The 14,628-nt window shown below is 38.7% G+C and overlaps 1 protein-coding gene across 3 annotated transcripts in view; it reads right to left on the minus strand.

Annotated features, from left to right (window-relative positions):
- Positions 1 to 1,125: 1,125 nt before the first annotated feature.
- LOC140160708 (protein cramped-like) overlaps positions 1,126 to 14,628 on the minus strand; it is a 32,359-nt gene continuing 18,856 nt past the window's right edge. For all 3 annotated transcript variants that reach the window (XM_072183996.1, XM_072183998.1, XM_072183997.1), the window contains exons 11-19: positions 14,303 to 14,437; positions 13,127 to 13,513; positions 12,313 to 12,381; positions 11,728 to 11,935; positions 8,239 to 8,522; positions 7,553 to 7,826; positions 6,276 to 6,454; positions 4,741 to 4,944; positions 1,126 to 3,687 (exon numbers count right to left, since the gene is read on the minus strand). In XM_072183996.1, the coding sequence (XP_072040097.1) occupies positions 3,574 to 3,687; positions 4,741 to 4,944; positions 6,276 to 6,454; positions 7,553 to 7,826; positions 8,239 to 8,522; positions 11,728 to 11,935; positions 12,313 to 12,381; positions 13,127 to 13,513; positions 14,303 to 14,437 (1,854 nt within the window). In that variant the 3' untranslated portion in view covers positions 1,126 to 3,573. The remainder of the gene's footprint in view (positions 3,688 to 4,740; positions 4,945 to 6,275; positions 6,455 to 7,552; positions 7,827 to 8,238; positions 8,523 to 11,727; positions 11,936 to 12,312; positions 12,382 to 13,126; positions 13,514 to 14,302; positions 14,438 to 14,628) is intronic.

Below are 14,628 nucleotides of genomic sequence, written 5' to 3' on the forward strand. Positions count from 1 at the left end.
CCTATTGTTTCAATCATAGGAAAAATGACACGACAATATGTTATCACATACCGTATAGTTTGTAGCAAACGCCCCGGGACGCCCCGGGCGTTACCTTTTTCCAAAAGGGGGCGTTTATTGGAAGTGAATTGTCAATGAAAAAAACTTTAAAATCTGGTTCAATTTCCCGATGGTGCTCCTGTAGAAAGGAGGGATTTCTAACTATACCAATGCTACTATCATGGGGCCACCCACAGAAATCGAGTGGAAAATGAAAATGGTAATACAACAAAATTACACCCGTAAGTGCATCATCAAGCAAGAATCTGGAGAAATTCTACCATAATTAAGCAATGAAATGGATGGAAGTTTGAGTCATTCAACCCACAATCACCTGGTCACACTTTAGAAGATACAGTCCATTAACCATGACAAAATTCAATAGAAAACAAAAGACATTGTGGAGGAAATATTGATTTTTGAAGACCAAAGCAAGGAGCCAACTTTATGCTCATTTTATGAGAGCTGGTCATAGCGAGTTACAGCTTTCTGGTTCTGAACCCTCGACTTCAATGTCCTCCCAATCTAAATTATACCATTAACTGTGTTGATACAAAACTGGTGAAGTCTTAAAGAGGAACAAACGTTGGCCTGGTCAACTGGCCAGTTGGTAGGTGACCTTGTCCTTATAGATCACACTCCTGTATACTTGTATACATGTCTGGACTTAGGTGGTGTCTGGACTGACATGCCCTGGGCCACATAACTCAATTATGTAGTTCATTATTCCAGATGTGCTTGTTCCTCTTTAAGGTAAACTAACAAGTCCTTGTACAAAGAACAAAGAATGACTGGATGCAATAATAAGTTAGACAAGACCCTGCTTGTCAGAATGAGTTCTTGCTGGTCAACTTCTAATAAACGCTCCTCCTTTAAAAAACGCTCCCTTCAATTTTTTCATTGAAAAATTGACAAAACTGCAAACATTTCCATGCCATTTTGACTAAGTAAGCTTAAAACTGGCATCAGTCATGTCAGTGAAGACCGCTAGCAGTCTTCACTGACATGACTGATGACTGATGCAAGTTTTAAGCTCAGTCAAAATGGCATGGAAATGTTTGCAGTTTTGTCAAAGGAGCGTTATTAAAGGAGGAGCATTTATATAAACAATACGGAATACTAGTTGTCCAAGTTAATTATCATTCCAGTTTCCTGCATGGTATTACTAACAAAAGACAAAAACTGCATTCTAGGAAACAAACGTTTCTTAAAACTCTCATTTCAGACCATGTTCAGCCATAATATTGAGACATTTTGGCAGAATGATTGTGCAGCTTTGGCTTCAGATAAGCACATTTTAGTGAATATGTGAAAATACACTTCCACTTTATGGACTTCACACATATTCTGGTATGATACAAAAAACAGGGGAAACAAACAAAATTTGGACACTCCAATTCAAAATTTTAAACAGACCAGTTGTCGGGTAAGGATTTAGATCTTTGAAAGATAGTGCTCAGCTGTTTACTGGATTCAGCAAGTACTCAAAGCATACATGCACTAATCAAATCACCTTGTTTGCGTAGACTTCAGTGTATATACATCAACCTCTATATATTTTACTCACTCCTTGAGTTAGACTATCAGCTGGTTAACTTTCCAAGTAATTTCACATAAAACAAACTTCAGATCATTTTGAGTTGCAATTTCACCCTATGGAGTTACACACATACAAAACTTTAACAACCCCCTTACTCTCCACATACTGTCAAAAACCAGTAACACACATTCCCATTTTACAAATTCTGAAAGTACACTGTAGCAAATAATGTAATGTTCAATACGATCTTTACTTAGCAGTACAATTTATTAAGTACATGTCCATCAACCTGAAAGCCATTCTTTGGGGTATCACAAACTTTATCATCTTGTTACTGACCATGTTCTAAAATAATCATGTTCAGGCTTAAGGTTACTGACCAAAGTTTATCAACAGGCACACACTGCATATCTATCAGTTTACAACAGAGTGGGGCAACAAGCTTGGTAATGTTTCCGACATCTTAAGAATGGCCCTGAATCAAAGAGTCTCATGATTTTCTTCTTTCTTGAGACTCTGCCATTATCACATTTGATCCATGCATAGCTGCACATGAACTGATGTGTTGGTGTCAATGTGTAAAATCAAATGCTGCACTGGGAAACACTCTCAGTGTTGTATAAAGGGATAAAGAACACTATTAAAGGCTCCAACAGTCAAAACAATTTTGGACGGTTATCAATTCAAAATGCTAAAGTTAAGATTTGGTCAAGGAGTGAACAAAATCCTCTTTGATCCAGAATTTTAACCCAGGACCTCAGTAGTCTCCCCAGCCCCTAGTTCGTTTCCCCTTCCTCTCCACAGAAACTGTTGACCAATTGTAATTATAGTGCCGTTTCTGATGGCTATAAGCATCTTTCAAAAATAGTTAGAACTCTTGTGAATGTCCGAGTTTGACAGAGGTCAACTCCATGTGACTATGATGAGGACTAATGAATATCAAGTAGCCAACTGATTATCATAACCTATTGACAGCCTTGCTACAAGTTGTGCTTGAGGATGTGCAGGAAAGACTGTTGCCTATCAGAAGGAGCTCTTGATAACCATTGGCGGAAGGTTTGTGTGAAATCAAACCAGCGGCGGTGGAGACTAGAACCTCACTACACCTGCAGTCGAACCAACTAACTAGCAATGAACATAGTAGCATCAGAGCTAACAATCACATTTCTCCCTTTCTCGAGTGACAAGGTGAAATGATATTTTACTAATTCAACATGGGTTTCCTTGACAGTGAAGTTGGTAAATAGTTCTACAATACTCATGAGGTCCTGGGCTTCCTACATGGTCAAAGATTTTTTTTCCATTCCTTCACCAATCTCAATGAAAATAAAATTTGTGATCAACTTTTGGCCTTATTCATGTTCTACATAAGAAACATTTTGTGATAATGAATGTTGTCACCATTTTTCTTTTCTTCTCATCTCATCTTTTTTCAAATACACACATTTTGCAATACACTTTCATTTGCAAACTACAAAATATGAACTAGTGAAGTGACTTCCACTGCAGCATCAAGTGAACTCAGCACCAATTAACACAATTTAACACCTGCTACCTTTACCACATTTTCTTCCACATCAGACAAGTGCCATGAATACAGTAATAATACAAAGTAGCAATAGTTGTACCTATACACTTACCAATGAGTGTTCATTATACACTTGAATATTCACGGCTCATTCTCCAGAAGATGTCAAAATGTCACCAGCTCATGACACTTGATTGATAATTCTGGAACGCTGACCGATACAGAAAAAGAGAAATATCTATTACAACGCCTGTGCCCACTTACATGAGTCGCATGACCTACTCGGATACTCGGCAACCAGGATATACCGGACAAGTAGTCGTTCCCAGTATTAACCGGTATCCATTGTTACATCTGCTTGCAGAGGGCCACAAGTGCCCGGGTGCAACCTACTAGCATACCACACACGCTTGGAAGCAACACCACTGATGTATCTCCTTCCCTTGCATTATCCGCATCTACCTGTCTAGCTCTTTGGTGGTTCTGTTGAGGCCGATATGTGTGCTGCAAGATCTGCAAATTTGGCTACATAGTCAATGCTGTTTTCATTCATCATGCACTGGAAAAGATGACTATCAACCTGTGAACACAAGTAAACAATAACGATTTTGATGCAAACTTACAGAAACAGTTAAAACAACATTCCCCTTAGATCAAAGGTTCCCAACCATTTTTGGAACATGGCCTCGTTACCTGATTTGGGTCTCTTAAATCCCACCTTAATCCTGGGTTTTCTTGGGACCCAATGTTTTGTTTGAGCTTGTGACCCTCTAGTTGGGACAACATGTCTTAACGAGGAAGCCCTGCCAGAACAGTTCTTCTGGGATGAACCAAACCTGCCTGGTTATCAAATTAATCAATGACAAGGTTATTTCTGAATATGACAGGTGCTTATTGATGCAATTGAAACATCAATTAGCACCTGACCAATTGAGAGATAACCTTGTCACTGATTAATTTGATAACCAGGCTGGTTTTCACCCCAGAAGAACTGCTCTGGTAGAGCTTCCTCTTTAAAATGTTTATTTCTCATAGCAAATGGTTGCCATTATTAGCTCACAATTTCTGGCTTTTTTTTAAAATTTTGAATGATGAACATTACGTTCATATAGTTTGTTGTTGATATACCTCAGTCCAAATCTCTACTCATCTGAAAGTCAAAATCAGTATCTAAAAAGACAACATTATATATAAAGGCCAGTCATGTAAATCAAGTGATTTAACATAAATAATGGCTTAATTTTCAATGCCAATCTTGCTATTTGAATTAGTTAATCTGTGTCAAAACAGGCTGTCATAAATCTATAAATACTTTCTACAATTGGTGCTTGAAATGAAATAACATCTCTAATCACCAGTTTCTTACCTGGTCCCTCTGAAACAATCTTGGGAGAGTCAACTTTATTCTGACAAATATTTGGTTTTTGTTCCTATGGAACATTTCCAAACAACTCTGGTGTGGTTAACAAGAATTAATTCACTCATTTGTTTAACTTTGATGTAAAGCAGAAAACTTCCATTCATTTTTTCATATGTATTATCCGATGCGCCATACAATGTAAACATCATTTTAAGAAACAACCTCTCTAACTATGGTAATAAAATGAACGACCCCAATCATTATCCTACTCACGTCTTTGCCAAGAAGGCTTGAATCTCTTGAGTTTTCCATGAAGTTATGCCCTGGACTAGGGCAGGTAGGTGGTGGGCTACTAAGACGACGAGGCGGTGAGGAGGAAGCCACTAATGGTGTGTTCAGGCTGGTACTGCTGGGTTTATCCTTCTTCTCTGGAGACTCCAAGTTGGCTAAGATACTGCTGAATGAAATATCTGCAGCCTAATGAAGACACACAACAATGGGCAATGATGAGGTCAGTATTTGTACATGTGGCTTTTCTGAGAGTATAATATTGTCGGTCGCAAAACACATAGTGGCGTACCTGAAGGACAAAATACGTCTCCGAGCAAAACATTTTTGAAGGATATGCTACTAGTAACTGAGTCGATACTCGCCCATTGTTATCTCTCAGTGGCCCGATTACACTGTATCTTTAATAGTAAATAAAAAATTATTATTATAGGATAATAGCTAGCTCTTAACCTGTACGCCACTATGTGAAACGGAAAGTTTGAAAAATCACTCTACGCTACTATGTGTTGCGACTGACGATATGAATAAATGACACCCTACCACCTAAGCACCACAGTATAAATCTATCATGGTTGTTTTGTCAGGGAAACCTTACACAATACACTGCCATTATAAAAAATAACTAAATTGTACCAGCATATTGTCATCTCAATTTTGTAACCCTTTTATCCCCATAAACCTCCTTTTGGGTCATATATTTACATTTATAATGTTTGGCCGAAGCCAAGCAGAGCACAATAGTGCTCAGAGGCTACTAAATTCAAGGGATGGCAACCAAATATGACCGGACTATAATGGGAATAGGTCTGATTTTAGATGCCGAAAGGAAAACTGGAGCACACGGAGAAACACCTGCCAAGACAAGCATGGATCGGCAACCAAACTCACATGTGGCAACACAAGGGAATTGAACCCGGCCGCATTGGCGAGAAGCGACTGAGAAGACCACTACACTAATCCGTGCTGTAATACCGTAACCACCCGGTATAAGCCCAACTTCGCTATAAGCCCACCCCTATTTTTCAAATCATTATGAGAACAAGAGTGCACTCAGGTATAAGCCCAGTACTAAATTTTGGCCAAGTTCTTAAGCATGTTACGAACAAATATAAAAAAATTCAGTTGATAATTAATATTCCACACTTATAATTTTAAGAAATTGACAGAATAGAAATAAATATAGAAATTACTGGTACCTTTGGGCATATAAAAATGGGGGTGATTGTTCTTATTTTTTAAATTCAAGCACTAGCCCGTCCCCAGTTATAAGCCCACCCCCATTTTTGAAGTGAAATCTGCCACCTAGGGGGGTGGGCTTATACCCGAGTGGTTACGGTATATACAGGGATGAGAATTAATTTCAATGAGAAACACAACAGTTACAAAAAACTGGGGAAAAATCTTAAAATTAGGCCAAAATGCCTCAAAATAAATACAACACAAAAAATATGCGGGAAAAATAACGACATGAATTCAGAAAAACTATATCACATCTGCATTTATATAGCGAGACCTACCTCTCCATTAAGCCACTGGTTATCCGGTCCAAGTGATGATAATTTGAATGGTGATGATGATGGGCTGGTCATGGTGAGAGGAGGGGTGTTGCTACCAGATGCCCTCGGAGGTGATGGAGGGCTACTGGATGGGGGCTGACAAAAACCAGTTGAATCCGTTGTTGCAGCATTACCAAAACCTGCACAAAATACAAGAAATAATGTTTTATAGGCACATGATAAGATGTAATTATATTTCTTTGAACATAGAGATTATTCATATTCCTGCTGGTGATCTACCAGCACATCTTGTATGTTTTGGTATCACATGATTGCCCTTCCCAACTGTATCGATAGAAGGAAATCCTAAATTATAATCACTTCAAACTATGTTGTATTTAACCAGCCCTCGAATTAACCCACGGCACCCATGGCATTTTGCTGCACTGCCGTAATGCCCTCAAAATATGTCCTTTACCCAAGGCAGTCACTTGCCGTGCCCTCTAATGAAGTTGCCGTCGGTGCCCCAGCCCTGCCCTTCTCAAATTTTCAACAGTTGCCATGATGCCCTCTTGAAATATTACAAACTGCTGTGCTGCCTTGCCTTTTCAGTGAAAATCCAAGGCAATTATCAACTTGCCCTAAATAAGTTGCCGTGCCCCTTCAGATCCTTAATTCAAGGGCTGTATTTAACCATATTATTCAGTGGCGGCGGAAGCATTACAATTTAGGGGCGGTCAGGGCGAGCATATTTTGGTCCTATTTTACAGGACATGTGCGAACAATTTCAATTTCAGACTATTTTAACCACAAATGTGTTTTCTGCTATGTGAGGGGCCAATGCGTACAAAGCGTACAAAATTTTGCAATTGTACCCTATTTGGACAGATGCACAGGGCAATTATTGCCCAATTTTTTCTTCCATTATGATTTTAAGGGGGCCTATGATATTATTAGGTCTTAGCGCATATCAACACCCTGCTACGTTAATTCCCTAAGTCATTTTTTGTAATTTTGAGAACAAGTGCAAAATATGGTTCAAGTTACATTATCATCCTATTCATTTCTGATTATTCCTTTTAATTCATCTCAGTATCATTTATTCTTTGGCAAAGATTGGTGAATAAATATGTTTAAGTGTATGCTTAAACCATTTTTGTACTCAAATCTCAAATCAAAATCACAAAAAATTATTGTAACAAGGTGACGATATGTTATTTCTTTAGCTTTCATCAGACACTTAAGGGACTCCTTATTTGCAGAACATTGTATTTACACATTTTAATATAAGAACTTACCGGTGAGTCCTAAAGAGTCTATCAATGAATCTGTGCCTACAGAACTTGCACTCTCTGCTGACGGCAACGAAATATCCAATAAGGATGAGATGTTTGGAGGGGATATGGTGAGTGACGGTGCCGCAGCCCCTGTGGACTTGTTGAGTAGAGGACTCGGTGTGCAGAGTGTCGAGGTGTTGATAAGTTTTGGAGCAGGTGGAGGCGTTGACAGTAAGGGATCTGTTATCAGGGCATTCTGTGTCATAGAGTTGGTTACCAATGTTGACACTGTGGTCTGTAAAATTAATGGAAAAAGTAAGAAAACTGTTATAATAAAATAAACCAATGTGATGTGATCGAGCAAAATGATTCGGATGCCGGAATATTGATTTTAAGATATAGCCAATAGTATTCAACTTTTTTTGTATTCTATTGTTCTGAGCAACACTAACATGGCCATATCTCTAGAACCATAAGGTCTAATTATGATGGGCTCTTCTCTGAATCGACATTCAAATTCATCAGACACATCATAGAGTACTGTAGCTTACTTACCAGAGCTAATGGACTGCCAGCATTGCTAGCTTCAATAGCAACAGGTGACAGTGCCGCTGCTGGTGACAGTGCCGCTGGGGATTGTGGCATTGGTGACAAAGCAGTGCCTGGTGATAATTCATCAGACACATAGAGTACCGTAGCTTACTTACCAGAGCTAATGGACTGCCAGCATTGCTAACTTCAATAGCAACAGGTGATAGCGCCGCTGCTGGTGACAGTGCCGATGGGGATTGTGGCATTGGTGACAGCGCCACTGGTGACAAAGCAGTGCCTGGTGACAGGACTTCCACTGTTACTGGACTTGCTACTGGACTGGATATAAAAATAGAGCCAAGAGGGCTGGCTACAGGAGAGTTTAGGTCGATACCATTGGTACCTGAGTTTGCTGTGCTCTTTGGAGTTGATGCTACAAGTGATGTCACCACTATGTTATCTATATCAACAAAAGATGAAAACGTAAAGACCAGAAAGTTATTAAAATTATCTCATCATGGAAGGAAGAAGTGTTCACAACTCAACATTTATAATGTACATTACTTTCCTGGACTAATAAAACTTTACATTTGAGTGAAGAGATTTTGTTCATTCTCTCAGGTTTGACACAAAGGATTAACCACAGACTATTTATGATAAGGATAATGAACTGAGTGCAATGCATTACGTCAAGATAATCGCATTGCAGCGCCGTGGAGTTATTGCATTTAGCTTGAGAGCCGATAGGCTCGAAAGCTAAATGCAATAACTCCATGGCAAGTGCAATTATCTTGACGAATGCATTTGCACGATACATTATCCGTCATACACTTTTGAGTGTAGGCCTATTAAAACAATAGGCAATATTAATTGCTGCATTCATTATATTAGTTTTAATATTAGGAAAATATCTTACATTTTAAAAACACCGTCAGGACATTGACCAGCTACGTAGCATTTAACTGGTAAAGAAAATCAATCCCTGTAATCAATGGTATCGATTGCGCCATACGTCATACTTGACTTTATGTTGTGATCATTTAATATTGTGGTTTCGAACACAGAGAGCACTGAACCAGTTGGAAACGATCGATTTAGATGTCAGACTAGTACTACGGTGAATATCAACTGGACTTTATAGCTCTATAATTTGAACTACTTATATTAAAACACACGACATTGGGATTTAACCATTTGTTCAGTATTATCATAGGCCTTCAAACACATGTGTTTGAAGGCCTATGGTATTATAAAGCATGATCATGATATTATGCGCTAGTGTGTGTTTCCCGGGCCCGGCTATGTTATTTTAAATATAGGCCTACATGTATTTCATTTGTAAAATGCTGAATATTTTGCAATGGTGTCATCTTGTATAATTATGATCCACCTGTTTTTGGCCCTTTTTAATTAATAGAAGCTCGATTATTCTCATTTGATGTTTGATTTATTTGAGGTCATTAATCATAATTTATGACAATGATATTTGCAAGGGTGCAACTCTACTAGTCTTATTACAAGACTGCCCTATCCCAACCCTAAACCCTAATCCTAAACTCCGTAAACGAGGACTGGACTCAAGTCTAGCGAGTTGCACCTTATTCGATAATTGTACACTATTATAGAACACCGTTTGTAACTATACCATTTTAACACCACAGAATGTATATTCGTACTTTTTTGTTGGTATATATATCGAACAGACAATTATATAGTTATGTGATCTCTGTGTCTAAAGCGCCACCTAACTCTACTTTATGGTTATGTGAAAGTAGTATTTCTAGTATTTGAGCGTGCACGTATTATCTAGAATCTATTGTTTAGCGTGCAGGTTTTAGATAATGCATTGTTTAGCGTGCAGGTTTATATAATTTGGGCTGTGAAGGGTAGTTCGCGAAAATAATGCACGGGAGAAGAATACATAACGATGAATAGAAACGGGCACTAGAAGTGTATCAACAGTTAAAGTCCCCGTGCATTGTATGCTGTGAATTCTCGCATATTCATGAGGTCTGATCGTTTGATTGTGCCGTGTCTAACAATCACTGCGTGTCTTTGTGTTTACGCAAAAGACAGCAAAAATACATGGTTTCGCCTGTCACATTGCATAGAACAAACGGCACTCATTATCGGGCGATGCTGAGACTTTGACTGTTTGGAGTTTTTGTTATCTCTTTTGTCCATGGGATTAATATTTTCTGGAGCAGAATTTAGAAGATTAACAAACTGCACAGCATTGTACAAGTTGCAATTTTTTTTCAAAATTTTGATTGATCCTTCATGTAATTACCGTATTTCGTCAAATAGTCGCCCCCCCCTCAAATAAATGCCCCCCACCACTTTTTTCAACCAAGATGTTTCAAAAATGCCGATATTTCCATGCTATCTTGTGTAGTAAGCTTACCAAGTTGCGCACATGGTCGATTTATAATAGTGTCAATAATTGGCGAAAATCTGGATCAGAAACCCGGAAGTGAGCCAGAAGTCAGTGTTTCTAGTTCATAGTTCGTCATTTTAGCGTGTGTTTTTAGTTTACCTAATGATTTTAACAGGAATTATCGTTCTAAAATTGACCTTGAATAAACGCCCCCTCCCCCTTGGGAAAATGTAACGCCCACGGTATTTTGTGCAAGCTAACTCTAACCCTAATTCCATGTATAATTACATGAACAGTCATCTTAGGGTATTTGAATAATGGCACTTAATTTAATGCCCACGTGACCAGATGGGTGCTGACATTATAGCTTCTAGACAGGATGTCTGGAAAAGTGACCTTTGGCACAGCGGGTGGTCTTCCTGTGTATTTCAATTGGAAAAGCGGGATGCATGTCCAAATTTTCTAGCAAATTTGTCATTTTTTGCAACTTTGTAGTATTATTGTAAGAGTTTCCGTCAATAACTTTTTTTTCCGTCGATCAAAACTTAGTTCTTGAAAACATACTAAAAAAGCAGAATCCCCCAATGTGTAATTAAGTTGCCTTATACATTTTTAGCAATTTTGATGATATTTGTCTGAAAAATTCCTATCTCTTAGCATTGAAGCACATCTACTGATCACTTGGTGGTCTTGGTATGGCGGCGCCCATGGGTCATGTGGGCATTAAATTCAGTACCTTTTATTAAATGGCCTATGGTGACTGATGAAGGAGTACCCACAATTCTGTTAACTTCCCATTTATCACAACCAGTGCTCATCTTTCACTACAGTGTTCAGATGAAGGTTGACAAAGTTATGATAACATTCCTACCAACAGAATACAATTCAGCAATTTCGCCAACATATTCTTATTCCAATAATTTTCTTCAACACCAAAGCTGGATCAGCCCTAGGGAATTAAACTGTACACCCAAATGGGCTATTCCATTTAAAATCCACACTACCCCTGTGGAAGATTTTGGAAATATCTGCCACAGGGGGAGTGTGAATTTCAAATGGAATGAACACAGTAGGCTGCTCCATTTGAAACTCACCCTCCCTCTGTGGAAGATTCAGGTTGAATCTTTCTTTGAGGGTGTATGAAATTTAAATGGAGCTGCCTAATGTACTAATTCCATTTGAAATTCATACTCCCTCTGTGGAACATGTTTCCAAAATCTTCCACAGGGGTAGTGTGGATTTCAAATGGAATAGCCCAATGAGGATTTGAAGCTGATATTGTACTTACTTGGTGCTATGGGCATTGGTGAAGATGGGTTACTTATCACAGCTGGTTCCTGGCTTTGTTGCTGTTGTTGTGGCGACTCTGGGCCAGCTGGTGTTACTATTTTCATGGGCATGAATTGACCGGTACTGGCACGGGATGAGTTGGACACTATTGACATGGTCATCATATGACGGATATCATCTGATTGCGGCCTTGGTAACAAAGTTCTCTGTTGGGGGGAAATATAAAATAAGCCTCAATATTTTTAATTCAAGTTCATTTCAAGATTACATAAAGTTTATATATATAAGTGCAAGACATAAGTCTTCAAGTTTTACACAATCAGTTGTCCTGATATCTGCACACTGTAATGAATGGGAATTTTTTAAATGATAGGTGGAATAATCAACTTCTAATCAGTCCATCTTACTGACCATCATGCACAAATGTCACATTGAAATGCCATATACATACAACCAAAATTATATTTGGGAATTGTTATCAAAATTTTGTATATTTCAAGAAGAAAGAAAATGGAATCAGATTAATTTATACTTCAAGTGGAGATTGAATTTTTTGTTCACATGTTGTAAGTTTGTAACTTACTTGAACGACAAGTGGACGACGTCCTCTGGGTTTCCGAGCCTGCCTTTTGGGAAGCTGCCAGTCACTTCTCTGTTAGAACATGTAAAAGAATCCCAGAGTTAATAATCATAAAATTGCAGCATAGTTGGACATCGCTACATGTTTCCCATATAATTAGCACAAAAATATATTTACTCATAAGAATTCTGTATTACTAATACCAAATTTGTAGTGGTGTTATCACATTACATCAGTTTGCTACTGATATTTTTGCAGAGAAAATTTTTGTGTGCCTCTCTTGTTTTTACATACTAGGGCAATACTCTATATTTTTTTCTCCAATGGGTTTATTTTCTGTGAATACAATGTTACATCATCGTTTCACAGAGTTTAGTTTTTATTCCAAATGGTTTCTTCACATAATATGGTGCAAAACATGTATGAGAAACAACCTATTGGAATGAACACATTCAAAACATGCATCATGTAACACACTTGACCCACCAAGTCATCAAATTTGGTTAACATGAACAGCGCACATACCGTATTCGACCTAATTAGCTCCCTCCCTAGTAAGTTTGCAAGTGTCTAAGCGTCGCCTTTTCCATGCACCTGTACATCAACTTCCTGTCCAAAGTCGACATAAAATTACCAACCATCTTAACTTTCCAGCTTAGATTATGGATGCCTTCAGATGCACTAATCTTTAATAATATTGATTATGTACATGTGAACCCCGAAAGCGACCTGGGTGTCAAATACGGTAAATATTTCCCACATTGTCATGCAAAGAAATGTTACAAAATGTAATATTGTGCATAAACACACTACTAACCTGTAAAGATTCCAACTGAGCTTTAAACAGTCTTTCTGCCTCGCCTACACCATTAGCTGGAGTCGGTGTTATCCGTCTCGGCGCCACTGGTTTAGGTGCTAAGAAGATGGCTTTATCACGCCTTGTTTGAGGCCCATTAGCAACACCCCTTGCCTCGCAAGCCTTAGCTACAGCCGCAGCAGCAGTGGCAGGGGACACAATGATGGGTGCATTAGCCCTGCTTGATTTGGGTGTAACAATTGTGTTCCTCCCTCTCGACATAGTAGCCCGATTTGGGATCGGACTCTTTCCTTGGTTGGGGACATTCGATTTGGATGGAGGCGTTTCTGCATTGCGGGGCGGGATGTGTAAACGTGTTGGGGAAGTTGCCACTCCTACAGACACCATCTGTAAGAAAGATAAGCATAATTCAATGTCATTCATGTTTTCTAATGTACTAAATTTCTAATGATGCCAAGAAATTGATTCTACTTGTCGAACGATAGTCCGAATACAGAATGTATGATGTCTTATGCTCACTCAGGTGGCACTAGTGGGCATATGAAATGAGCAGATAATAGTTCACATAATGTCCATATAAACAGGCGGTTAGTCAATCATATTTAGTCACATTACATCAGTATCTTAGCCTATTCAGGACCATGGGTGCAGCCCGTCACTCAGAAGACCCACTATTCCGAAAATCCATTATTCAGAAGCGGACCTTCTGAATAACGGACTTTCTGAATAGTGGGCTTTTTGTTGTATTTTTTGGTTTTTTATCTGTTACCCAGAAGACCTGCTACTCAACGCTTTAGAAAGGGTGGGTTACCAACAGTGAGAACTGAGTTAGCCCTAACCCTAAGAACTGGGTTTTCTAAGTGGCGGATTGTCTCAATAGAGGGTGTGATTCTGCAAAGGACCCGTTAATCAGAAGGTCCGCTACTCAGAAAATACTTTCTGAGTAGTGGGCCTTCTGATTAATGGGTTTTCTGATTAGCGGGTCTTCTGGTTACCGGGTCATTTTAAATGAAAACAAGCCCGCCATTCAGAATTCTGAATAGCGGACCTTCTGAGTAACAGGTCTGAGTGACAGCTGGCCCCAGGACCATGACCATTTTAAACTCGGCATAAAAAATGACTCTGCTTTTTGACAAATATAATAATATGAATTTTCCTCATGTCAGTTCTTCTTACCTGTACTGGTTTGATGAGATCTCTAAACTCTGTTTTGGCAAGGTGTGTCAGCCTATCCAGTAATCTGGCTTTAGGTTGACTGCTTGCAGCATGGACAAAGTCATAGGCAAGTTTCACTACTTTTGGCATCCCAAGCTGAAAATAATAAAAATAGGACAATGATGATTCTAAATGTTCAAACAACTTAGCAGACCGAGATTTCTGCAAAACGTTCAATTTTTATGGGAAAATGAAACATGATCTATATACCATTCCTGTCAGTCATGTAAAGCATATATATTAAAATAATTTAATTTGAGCTTTATAATTTATACCTTTCCTGATGT

Source organism: Amphiura filiformis, chromosome 9, assembly GCF_039555335.1.
Source record: "Amphiura filiformis chromosome 9, Afil_fr2py, whole genome shotgun sequence".
NCBI lineage: Eukaryota > Metazoa > Echinodermata > Ophiuroidea > Amphilepidida > Amphiuridae > Amphiura > Amphiura filiformis.